Here is a 13,231-nt window from a genome sequence, read left to right on the forward strand (position 1 = left end):
TGTTGTTGAAGTGTACTAGTACAATGTAGTTGTTGCAATAAAGTATAACAACTTTTATTATTTACTTTTTATCTTTTTGTTAAGTGATAAAGGTACTACTCTTGTTTGTAAATTATTATTTTTTTTATCTTCATGAACAGTTTTGTCAGTAACGTTACTAAATGTGTATGCGAAAATTTATTCTGTATAAATTTCTGTGACAAAAATAATTCTATGCAACACATTATTTGAAAAGTGAAGCTATATAATTGGTAATATAATTGACCCCCGATAAGTCTTCGTTGCGCGATCTTTTGTTTTCTCAATTGTATGTGTCTGAATTCTCTGATTATAGTGATCATTACGTAATTTTCTTTATTGAAGTGCCTGTATGTAGTTTGTGAAGGGTAACGATTAAATACAATTAATATTTGTTATGAAAAAGATGCGCCCAAGTTTTCAGTGTAATGAATTGACAGAATTCACAATGGTCGAGACAGGTTCGTTAGTTTTAATTACATCTGTACCGATGTAGGCCACAGAATCAATTGAAAGCAAATGAACTTTGTTGTCTCAATTGATTTTTTGCCGTGCGTAATCTATTAATGAACTAAAAATTTGGGTTGGTATTGGTATTAAACGAATCGCATGAAAAATAGAAGTGTTTAACTTTGGGACATTTTATGACCTTTGCTCGTGTGCTGGATTTCGCTGATTAGGCCGAGGTTGTTATGCCTTTTGTGTATATATATTTAAACCAAAAAAATGCTTTCTTTGGTGATTCATTCGGGATATGAAGGTAGCGACATTGCAGAAAAAATACATAACCCGCGTTAAAAAAAAATCTGCATTGATTGCTAACTTCATAACCCGCATGAATCATTAAAGAAAGCATTTCATTGTTTATATTATAGCTAGAACTGTTTCTACAGACTTATGAATTAAATTCAGTTTCCGTAAGAAATAGAGGGAATAATACTAGGTAGATTTAGATATGAGTCACTAACTTCGGTGCTCCCGATAACACTACTGGGGTCCGTTGTAACATTCAAAATCAGAATTTATCAATGTGTATTTATTCAAAACAGGTTACAAAAATACAAATAAAATTTACACTTGATTTAATGCTTTAAATTTGTCAGTTCATGTTCCTACTACTAAAATCGGATATCTCGATTGTAATTTGCTTAAGGATGACGTTTACTCAGAATGAAAAAAAAATCCACTGATGATAATGAAAAATCATCTATTGTGTGTTATAGACTTTTGCTTGTATTGTTATTTTTCACTTTCAGAAAAGTAGGTCAATGACCTACTTTTTGAGTTAAAGGCCATTGAATATTTATTGAAAATTCAAGAAAAATCCCATAAAATTTTATACTACGATTGAGATTTTCTTAATTATAAAAATATTACAAATAATTAAACACTTTAAAAAATAAGATACAGTTTACGAATGGTAGTGGCACTAAATAAGTACACAACATTAATATTTCAGGATCAATTTTTAAAAATAATTCAGTCCGAATTTCCTCTATCAGTTTTCAAATCCCTACCCATTTTTGATTCAATTTTACCAAAAATTGAATGATGATAATACAAAAACATTTATGATAATGAACTACTTATATTGACCTTATTCTGTTGGCATAAAATTTATATGAGGTCAATGATCAAAATTTTGAGATATGATGTCTTTTATCGTTTTTAAGCATTTTTCAATATTATTATTATTCGTGCCATAAGATTATTTTAATGAATAAGTGAGGTAAAACTAACGGAAAATATGCAAAATTTTGTAGACTTAAATATAAAATCCTAACTTTTAATATTAGACTACTGTCAAAAAACTTTTAGCAGAAAACAAAATCTGCAAAATTTAGTCCGAATTTCCTCTGTTTGGCTAAAAGTCAATTTTTGTTTGAGCATAATTCCATAATAAAGTAAAACTATTGAATGTTTTGTCAATAATAATTCATTTCATAAATACTTTTTGTGTTTAGAACAAAATTTACTCATTACATTGAACTTTTTAACAATCGGAATTTGAGAACTCAAACCCTGAGTAAATAACACCCTTAATCAACGCAATCCACTTAATTCATATTTGCTTCCACTGTAGAAATGTAAACCTTTTCCACACTGGCGCCGCATCTTCTTAATTCTATTTTTTCATCTTTATACTAAAATTAATTCTAAAATATCTGAATATGTTTTAAAATTATCAAACTTGGTGAAGCTTTTTCCCATCATATATACTAATAATCTTTGACGAAGTTATTTTTATCTATTTAAATGAACGTCTTTATAGTGTTTTTCCGAAATAGTGTAAATATATTTTATGAAAATAAAAACAAAACTACGGGCCCATTCAAATCCAAAGTAATTCATATAAATTAGAGTATAGGTATAACTATTAAATTAATATATGTCTACAAGAGTTGTCGTTCTCTGTACCGATAAAGACACGGGGATGTAAAGAAAAGAGAACTCCGATTCAATAACAGACTGATTTATTCTACAAAGCTCCGGTACTTCGTCAAGTACAAAATCTAAACAATACAATAACACACATTCTCTCTCTCTCTCTCTCTCTCTCTCTCTCTCTCTCTCTCTCTCTCTTGAATGTCATCTCATTTCTTGGACGGAATTTCATCACAGATTTTAACAAAACATGTTGCACAACCTAATAAACACCGAATGAAGGCACCAAAACACAAACATTATAACTGTAGGCGATCCAAATGGAATTGTACATGTATTTATACATACAGTAATTACTTCCATATTCATTTTTGAAATATATTGTCACTTACATACCTATAATTTGAACAACAAAACCATATTATTTTCTGTATAGTAATTAACATCCCAAAATATATACATATGTATAATTAATAAACATAAATATGCATCCTAACAATTAATTAGGATGAGTTTTTAATTAGAAAGTATCTATGTTAGATATTAGTACTGAGCAACTTAGTTAAAACTGTTACATAAAATGTCAACAATACAAATAGCACTATCACAGATTAAGCCACGTCACTTTCTATTTCATGTACATATGTTACTACCCACCACCCACCCCTTTTGCAGCAATCTTCACAGAATTTTTAAACGCGCGATTTTAGACTTAAAAACAGACCAATGCAACAAAAAAATAATAATTTGTGGAGGAACAATACGTTGGCCGCTGCCCTATAAACACAAATAAATATACAAAAAGCTATAATGTGAGGAGGGTTTACAATAAACCCTGTGGACATCACTATCGCAATTTTTGATTGCGTACAACTTTGATCATGTTTTAACGTGAGATTCTACAATGCCGATTATGAAGTATACAAAACCTGGAAAAATACCAGAAAGGGACTAGTTTAGAAGTATATTACTAAATTTGGACAAAATGGCTACAGATAACACTTAGTCTAAAGTTTGTTACTCCAGGTATTAAGTACTCAGTATTGCATGGTGGGTGTATATTTATTGACAGAATTGCAGGGTGGCGATGTTTTGTTACGACTGACCATGAAAACCATAATATATAAACCTAACTTCTAATACTGCACTGTTCTACAAGTAAAAAATCTCTTGACTATAACCAATAAAAGGGAGAAAGAAGCAGACCTAGAAGAACAAGTGGACATTTATGCACCTAGAAGAAAGTTAAAAATCGTCGTCAAGACTAGATGTGATCAAATCCTTTTCACCCGAATTTGCAGGGTCGTCGAGTCCAGATCTGAAGCTTTCTTCGTCCGGTGTTTGCGTGTCTGTACTCCACTCTTCTGTTTGGAACACCTCGGGAGCTTCGTTAAACGACACTCTTTTGCTACTTCGAGTCGTGTTTTCAACGTCCAAAGTAAGAATATCTACATTTTGAGAACTTTCGGTATCATTCTCTATTGTCTTTGAACTAACGGCCTCTTCTTCCTCCTCACCCTTTGTTTCTTCCTTCTCACCCTTTGTTTTATCGGTTTCCTTTTCACTTTTCGTTTCACTGGTTTTGTTATCGTCTACCACTGAGTCTTTAGCCTCTTCTGATGAATCATCTTCTCCTTTTTCGTCAACCTTTGGAAGATTTTTGTTTTCCGTTTTATCGCCATCCACTTCATTTGAATTTTCCTCTTGATCCGATACATTATCCTTCTGAGAATCCTTCGTAAAATCTAAATCAAGTTTTTCGATTTCAGGAGTCGCTTCAACATCTTCTGTCTTTTGATTTGCCTCCGAATTGTCATTCACAATTTTGTTTAAATTATCAACTGAGCTAAATTGAGTCATAAACACTAAATCTTTTTCAGAATCAACATCGTCCTTTTCTTCTCGCTCTTCCGATTTCAATTCATTGCTGTCGGTTCCGTCTTTTTCATTGTCATTGCTTTCCTTTTTCCTGGCTGGCTCTGGCTTATCCCCAGCGTCACTTGCTGGTGGACTGGTCATACTCACACACGTAGCTGGATCTGGAACATCGCTACCCTGAGGTTCTGGTCTCTCCTCACTCTCCAACCTTTCCCAAACCTGTTCCGCAAACAGCTTCCTCTGTCTGGAAGCTACGTGCTTTGGGACGCCAGCCTCTGGAGGAAACGGGAGCTGGAACGGATTAGACGTATTCTCTTCATTCATCACATCCTCTAACTTCGGAACCACGGCCTGACGAGGTGATCCTGAGGATTTCTTTGGGGGTGGAACCCTGCCAGCTGGAGCTGTTTGGGGCCGCCTTGCACCAGATGGAGGACGTTTAATGGCGGTTCCTGAGACATTCATCTGACCTGATGTGCTTGGTGTGGTGGACCTGTCAGATTCCAAACGGTAAGAATATCGAACTTGTTCATCGGCTTCTTTCTCTTGTTCTTCCGATTTAAAATCTCCACCTCCAAATTTTTTGTTCAATTTATCATCAATTCGTTTAACTCCAGTATCGATCCTCTTTTTGCCCTCCAGAACGTTGTGTACCCTTTTCTTGGCGATATCTGGAATAATCTTGTTCAGGTCGGGGTCTGACTTGGACATTTGCTCTTTCTTTTGCAGTTCTTCCAATTCCTTTTTCTTTTGGTCTTGTTTTCGCTTCTGCGTCACCCATTGGTCGTATGACATTCGGTTTCCCTCGGCACTCCTTGATCGTGACGATGACGCTGTTTTGGGTCTCTCTCTGTCCGTTTTTTGACTATCTGGGTTTTTACCATTTACGGCGAGTTTAATTCTCCCTGCAACAGGTCTTTTGTAAATGAATTTCGAAGACGGTGGATGAGGAGTGGTCGTTAATGTTGATTCGTTTCCTGATTTCTTCGATTTTTCCCGTAGATTGACATTTGTTTCAGCTCTTCCTTCCACTTTCACACCACCAGTAGAGGTTTCTCTACGTTTGAGAGGTGCAGACTCAGGGCGTATATTCTTCTTTTCATTTTTTTCTTCATATTCCTTCAGAATACGCTTGTGTTCCCTCCTCTCTTGTCTTTTCATTTCAGAAATCTCCTTATTCTTCTGTTCAGCCCACTTTTTGTATACCTTCTGAGCTTCCATTCTCTTTTCAAACTTTTCATTGGCCTCCAGCACCATCTTCTCCCGCTCTGCCCTCTTTTTCGCCTTCTCTTCTTTCACTTTCTTTCTGTGGAGCTTGTCTTTCTTTTTCAGCCACTCGCGTAACTCCTCTTTACTGGAGTATTTGATGTGGTAGTTCAACTGCTCTTGCTCCTGAAGGGTCCTCGGTGTTGACAATGGCGTCGAGTGGTCAGTTTTCAATGTAGTGGCAGTGGTTTGGGAGTGGAATGAAGAGTTGTCTATCGTAGACTCGGAGTTTTTGCGTTTCGACTTTCTCTTTCGTGGTTTAGATGGGGGATATTCGTGATGTGGGTTTTGGGAGTAGTGGATAATGTTTTGCATGGATCGGTACGCCATATCTGTGGATTTATTTGATAGCTCACCTACAAAACCAAATAGCATCACATCCTTAGTGTTTAATATGTGTGTAAAGGTTAAAGTATTTTGGTGATACTAATAAATACCAACAGAATTTCATTTAGACCATTATCAATATCTACATACATATAAGTAAAAAACACTTTTATAACATCATAGTAATTTCTATCTGCCATTTTCCTCAATTTTTATTTAAAAAAAAAATACTATAATCCTCCAGATCAGACTCCACATGAATCTTAGAAATGTGAAGCAGAATAAAACTTTTAAACACTTGGTTTCACTTTTCGTTCCCAATTACTAAGTCCTTTGTCAATATTTCTGTCCAAAACCATTTACATTTGGCTGTGTGATCAAGATAAAACACTACTGGTAAGCAACATGGCAAATCCCCAAAACTTCACACAACCAGTGTTTTTAAAAGGGACAGAGGCTTCATTCCACTATATCAAAATTTGCTGTCCTTTTGTTTACTTTCTACTTTTAAAAGCCGTCTCAATTTGGAGCACCAATTCATTGGTTTTTACATTTGATTAAAAAGTCAAACAACATTAGTGTTATTAAACACTTCTAAGTCATCCAAATGTCAAAATGAATTTTTGACTAAAAGATCTTTAAAAACGTTTTGAAAAACATGCTAATAATACATGTATCTTGCAAAAAATATTATAAAATACTTTCTCCTAATAAACATTGCAAATTTACTTTGGTAGTGTTAATGAGCCTTGGTGAAAATATAGCTGTCGAAAATACATGCAAAACTACTAAAAAAGTCCTTCCTATTGAGCATACTCATTTTCCATTATTACCATTATGTACATACTATAGAATCTATAGTATACATAATGATAATAATGAAGTAGTAGTATTGATGTATTTAACCTATTAAACAATACTTACTGTTAAAGCTTCCTCCAGACAATGGCCTCCTCTTGCCATGTGAACTCTGATCCAGGTGACCTTTGATCCTCAGCTCCTGAGACATGCTTCTAGGCAAAATGACTCCAGGAGGAGCTAACCCATGACTCACCATGTGGTACTGCTCACGCAATGTTTCCATCTGACCAATATATTGTCTAGTTATAGTGTTTGTCTTGACAGTCTTTCCCTTCATTATTTCCTCCAGTTCCCGATACTTCTGTTGTAGCCTTTCCTCAATAAATATATCCGGATTTATTTCCATTGATTTGAATTTCCTGATTTGTTTTCTCTTCAAAAGTTTGCCTTTCTTCTGGCCTGAGGGTGGCTTTTTCTTGCTGCTACCCCCACCAATATCACTCATCGTGTCCTTATCCTTAGCTTTCATTGAACGAACTGGTAGACTTTTCGTTGTTGAGTGTGATGGCTCCTCGGGAGATTTGGGTCTTAATGTTTCTAATAAGGCTGATCTAGACCTTGACCTTGATCTAGATCTTTGTCTTGATCTGGGTCTTTGTATGGGTCTGGATCTAGATCTAGATCTGGATCTTTGTCTGGATCTGGATCTTGAACTCGAACTTGAATATGACCTTGATCTAGATCTTTGTCTGGATCTGGATCTGGATCTAGATCTTGAACCAGAACTTGGTGATTTCGGTGAATATCTGTAACTGCTACTAGAATTAGAAAATGACCTTGATCTAGATCTTGACCCGGATCTGGATCTTGATAGAGACAGGTTTCTTGATCTGTCACTAGATGGGGAAAATGACCTTGATCTAGATCTTTGTCTGGATCTTTGTCTGGATCTGGATCTAGATCTGGATCTAGAACTTGGTGATTTCGGCGAATATGACCTTGATCTTGATCTTATAGGCTCCTTTGAATCTTTTCCATTAGACCAGAAGCTGGATGACCCAGAGTTAGATCTGGATCTGTTTTGAGAACTAGCTTTAGGAACAGAAATAGACTTGTAAAAGTTCTGGCTTAGTTCCTTTTCTTTCTTGTCATTTTTAGACTTTCTGGTCCTTTCTCTTCCTCTCTCTTCAAAACCATTTTGATTAACATCTCCATTGGGTTTCATCTTTTTGTCTTTATCAGATGTTTTCCTATAATGGAATGAAGTACGGTATGAATTAATAGCATTTAGGTCTTTTTTCAAATTTTCTTTCAAATTAAAGTAGCTACATGACTCAATTTAAAGGAAACAACTTATACAACTAAACCATGAATTATGTTATTTTTCAGTACAAGTCAAGAAGTGCTAATTGAAAAAACAACACACTTTGTTTTACTTTCTGCTGTTTCCCCCTTTTCCTCGTCTGCAAGCACCTGATCTCTCACAATCTGTTCCAGTATATTGAGCGTTCGTTTGGATCTCTTGGAGTGTGAAGCTTTCACATTTGACATTCTCCAATGTAGAATAAACTACCTGATGAAGAAGAATGGTCCCATGATCATGCAAGAATTATTATTTGTATGGATTCATCTCTCATAATTTAAAATTCAAAGTTTAAGATCAACGAGTTTTACTGTTCTTGTTTATTAAACATTATATAATCATTACTAATACACTATAAAATAAATTGCTGTAATTTTTTTTTATCAGTCCTATATCTATAGATTTAAAAATAACTACTTAGATAATAGCTGAAAGAAAGACGTACTTATTGCTACTGTGATATTTACAATTTTGGTACTATATAATTTGTTAATTAATAACAATAATACAAATCATGCATCTTAAGAATTTCCATTAAATCAATTAGTTCTAAATTTAATTGGCATGCCAGCACACTATAATTCTAATCTAGGTCTTGTCAGCAGTTTAAATACCAGATCTTCTGATACAATTTATCAACACCGAATATTTAAAAAAATACCAATACTGCTACCATTCCCTCCCTTAAAAATCTTGTCAATTCTTACCCAATACAAAGATCTTTGTTATGCATATTTAATAGATCTCACTGTTTGTGCGCTTAATAAATAAGATCAAATTATCAAGCTTACAGAAACTGTCAAAAGATAAGTTTGCAATAAATATATCCAAGCCATGAGCAAACTTTTAAAAGAAACAGAATAACAATATAAAGTTTATGTGTGTTTGCTTTTCAGAGATTTCCACTCACTGAATATCTTCTATTCCATGCTCATTTTTCTGTTGCTGAAAAAGCTACATTATGTAAATAGAATTTTAAAATTCCAACAAACAAAATCTCCACACTGCAAATATATGTTTGTATATATATAAAGGTGAATGAATAGATTTAGCTGGCAGCAATTCTCTCTCCTCATCAAACACTTGTCCCTTATCCTTACCCCCCCCCCCCCCCCCCCCCCAACACCTTGCTCTTAGCCTACCCAAGAACACACTGCAAACACACAAAAATATGGGAGGTAATATTTCAAGTTTGTTAATAACAAAGAAAGCAATACCATTGACTGTAAGCTTAGAGTATGGGTATCCATGTGACACAATTAGAATAACTTTGTACTTAAGACTAGTGAGCATATAACGTTTATCAAAATTCTTAAAAGGTCTGTATTTAGATTTCATTTAAGTTTTATCAGTTCTATTGTACTCTCTATCTGCAATGGATATTACAAGTGATAGCTAGCTAGCATATCCAGATCCAAAAGAAATCCCCTACAATCATTGTTTGAGAGCTATTGAGTATTGTCAGTCGAGGAATTAACTGGATTCATATTTTACAAAGTGTACGAAAAATTACAATAAATACGATTTTAATGCATACTCATTTTAATCTTAAAAGATATAATATGATCTGTATCCACTTGTTCCACCTTTGTTTGATAAGCAGTATTGCAAAGTTGTTCTGGATACAGTATTTCTTGGTTTCAGAAGCAGTAATTCTGAACGTCTTTGACTAATATTGCAAGTACAGTAAAACATGCTTGTACCGAAGTAGCAGGGACTGGTGATTTAACTTTGTTATAAGCGTAATTTTATATTGGTCAAATTTACAACAAGTAATCAAGTCTTGTGGAATGAAATACACTTCCCTGTAAGCATCAATTCATTTTAAGCATGTTCCTTCTTAATGCAACCTTAGTTTACTGGCTTACTTAATACAGATCATTTTATTAACAATATACTAATTTAATGACAAACTCAAATCACAAATGAATCAAAATGCTCATCATTTCTATTAAAATTTGTCTTTGACTGAACCTGACTGCAAAAATTAGTAAGAAATTTTAGCTCGATTAATTGAATCATTAATACAGTTTGAATAATGTTTTAGTCTTCTGCCACCAGCCTTTCATAAAAATCGATTAAAGCAACAATAACTTGATTAATTAGACGTTAAAAAGTTAACTTAATCCCATTATTTACAAACCTTAGTGTAATCCTACATAACTTGCACTGTAATTAATTAATGGCAGATAAAATAATTTTCCAATACACTATGGGCAAACTTTTAATTTTATCGAGCAGCTGTTTTATACTTAAAATGCAGAGGAAAATGGTCGCCTGAGAGTCTATAGGCATGAAATTAGTTGTCATGGCAACTACAACATACTACTACACCACAATACAATTAACTCTCCAGCCACCTCATTTTCAACTCCAAACGAAGAAATTTCTAATCAATAATCATCCAATATCAATATGTACAGTATAAAGGGAAAAAACTGTTCTTCAATGCCATCACATTATGATTAATTTTATAGAAACATGCCATTGCTCAGAAAATAGTTCAAAGTTTTAAATATGCATTGTCTTGCACTAATTAATCACCTTTCACAATAGCTTGATAATCTGATGAACCCTGGTGCTATGGCTAAATAATGTATTTACCAGTAACACATTTAATTCCTTTCTTTAAACTCTAAAAAATAATTTTTAAAACTGATCATTTGCACGGAATGTTGCAGTTGCATTTGTTATTCTAACATTCTTTATTTTTTTAAAGGAGCCTCCAATCATTAATGAATAATTAATGATTTAAATTCTTTGCATAATGTATAATACAGCTTGTACGTTTTGTTCATTGAGATCTGCATTCTTTAAATCAGTTTTTAAAGAGGAAAACAATTGAATAAACCAATATCTGCTAAAGTACAGGGTTGTCTCTGAGACCCAGGGGGGCGGGGAATTCCACCGCTTATAATTACTTACTTACCCGGTTATTATTGCATTCCAAACACAATCTATCTATAAGCTAGACCCCCAGACCCCCTTCTACTTATTTACTTCTTCCTTCTACTTCAATTTTTAGAGACAACCCTGTAAGTATGTCTTACAGATTAATCAACACTCCTTAACCATGCAAGCTGTAACTATAGCTGTCTAATCATAGACACGTACAGATATATTGGGTCTAAATAAAGAATTGCTCTACATCATATTGCTTGTAGTTACCATCTCAATTTTCTTAGCTTCTTATTGATATTTATTGAAATAGAAGAGGATGGGATAACAATTGATTACATTTCCCCTCTTTTTCAAAGGAATATGGAATCAATGTCTGAGTATTATGAGGTGATCAAATATAGTCAGGTATGATCAAATCCATTAGTTTAAGCCTGATGGGCTAAATGATAGATTTGATCAAGCTTGACCATATTTGATCACCTAGCTCATAATATTCAAAGAATGATTCCTTAGTAATATATATATATATAAATTTCAGCAATTGTACAATTAAAAATAGTCATTGATGAAAAGTATTGGACTATGTATTACAAAATTGATTTGTATAGTGTTATCGCAGACAAAGACACTGAAAAATGCAAATATTTGTTAATCAAATAAATTGAACATATTACACTGTACAAATGGGTCCATTCAATGTTAATGTAATTTGTTCATGTAGGTTTTATGAAATATAAGATGTCTTTATACTACCAGTTCCTTACTAACTGACTCGAATGTCAGCAAGTAATTCAAGTTCTATATAAAAATCCTAATATTACATGTTATTAAATAATAGGGTGAGATACTATATAAATAGTGCCTGTTTGGGAGGGTAACAGTTGAAATTGACACCCCGAGAAAACTATTGTTAACCGACGCAAAGCGGAGGTTGACAATGGTTTTCGAGGGGTGTCAATTTCAACTGTTATTCTCCCAAACAGGCACTATTTATTTTGTTATACTGAATGTCTTAATTTTAAAGAAAACTTAACTGCTTTTACATAGGAATAGCGTGAATTCTACGGCGAACTGTACGCGCATAATTTTCGCGCATGTAACAATTTTTAATGTTACCCATTGCTAAGTGCGTTGCTAACGCTGAGGGTAATAGAAAAAATTATTAACTGCATCTAAACCAATCAGATTTCAGTATTTAACATGAAAGTATAACAAATGCACATAATAAATTCCCTAATAGTAATACCTGTATGTTGAGCCACTATGAATTCATTATTAAAGTGAATAGACAATATTAAATTACCTTGTTCATTTATGGGGTGAACACAATCAAGGGGAAATACTCTGTTGGTGTATGAAAACATTCAAGGGGAAATACTCTGGTTAGGTGATTCATACAATAGAAACAGTCTCCAAAGCAGTGAAGTCAGACTATATAACTAATTGTTTCAGATCAATTACTCATGGCAGAAACAAACATTTTAAGGGGGTGTTTTGAGGTTGGGATTAAAACTGAATGATATCATTAGTTCTAAATCAAAAAAGGAAGACTTCTACAACTCAGAGAGAGAGAGAGAAGAGAGAGAGAGAGAGAGAGAGAGAGAGAGAGAGAGAGAGAGAGATTATTATCTTGTTTAAATCATATACTATATTACACATGCACCTGATGTTATATGTTTTTTCTCATTATAAAAATATATACCCAGGCTCTGCCTATCACTAATCTATAGGTGGAGGGTATATATTTGTATTAAAAGGAAAATACACGGTTCAGGTGTCTGTGTATTACTATTTGATAATTCAATGGTCGTTATAATCATCAATCAGATATACATTCGTGAATTCATGCCTTTATAAGTATAATATATACATGTATGTCATGCATTTTAATACTGAGTATAATGATAAGTGTTTCAAATTTACACTAGCCTACGCATACACAACTGATACATGTGTCAGTCCATCAACATACCGAACCACGTGAAAATTCTACTTGTCAAGCAAGTTTCAACTCGAAGATCTTACTCTGAAACAATGTAAGTAATTCCAGTGTATTTATAATTCATCATTTATAGTCATCTTTAATAAGAAGCGGTGTTTTGTTCGGTTTTTGAAAATTAATAAAATACTTACATTTTATCTGGTTTGCTTCCATTGCGCCGTTACTACATGAAACTAGATGTAAATAATCCATTGCAATGCCTACAGACTCGTGTTTACAATGCTCCGGTGACTGTTGACTTAATTTTACACACACCCTGTGTTTATACAGGTAAAAGTGTTATATCTCTT

At 33.7% G+C, this 13,231-nt stretch overlaps 1 protein-coding gene across 3 annotated transcripts; it reads right to left on the minus strand.

Moving 5' to 3' along the window:
* Positions 1-2,475: 2,475 nt before the first annotated feature.
* On the minus strand, positions 2,476-13,173 carry LOC128184600 (serine/arginine repetitive matrix protein 2-like). 3 transcript variants are annotated; one of them, XM_052854168.1, is made up of 5 exons: positions 13,073-13,169; positions 10,182-10,207; positions 8,102-8,248; positions 6,799-7,925; positions 2,476-5,903 (listed from the first exon to the last, which is right to left on the minus strand). In XM_052854168.1, exons 3-5 carry the CDS (start codon positions 8,224-8,226, stop codon positions 3,649-3,651), a joined length of 3,507 nt encoding a protein of 1,168 aa, XP_052710128.1. In that variant the 5' UTR covers positions 8,227-8,248; positions 10,182-10,207; positions 13,073-13,169; the 3' UTR covers positions 2,476-3,648. The 3 variants fall into 3 exon arrangements, with proteins under 3 accessions (XP_052710128.1, XP_052710111.1, XP_052710121.1); XM_052854151.1 differs by lacking the exon at positions 10,182-10,207 and adding an exon at positions 12,912-12,965 and having other exon boundaries at positions 13,073-13,167; XM_052854161.1 differs by lacking the exon at positions 10,182-10,207 and having other exon boundaries at positions 13,073-13,173.
* Between the last annotated feature and the right edge of the window lie 58 nt (positions 13,174-13,231).

This window comes from Crassostrea angulata, chromosome 1 (assembly GCF_025612915.1).
Source record: "Crassostrea angulata isolate pt1a10 chromosome 1, ASM2561291v2, whole genome shotgun sequence".
Lineage (NCBI taxonomy): Eukaryota > Metazoa > Mollusca > Bivalvia > Ostreida > Ostreidae > Magallana > Magallana angulata.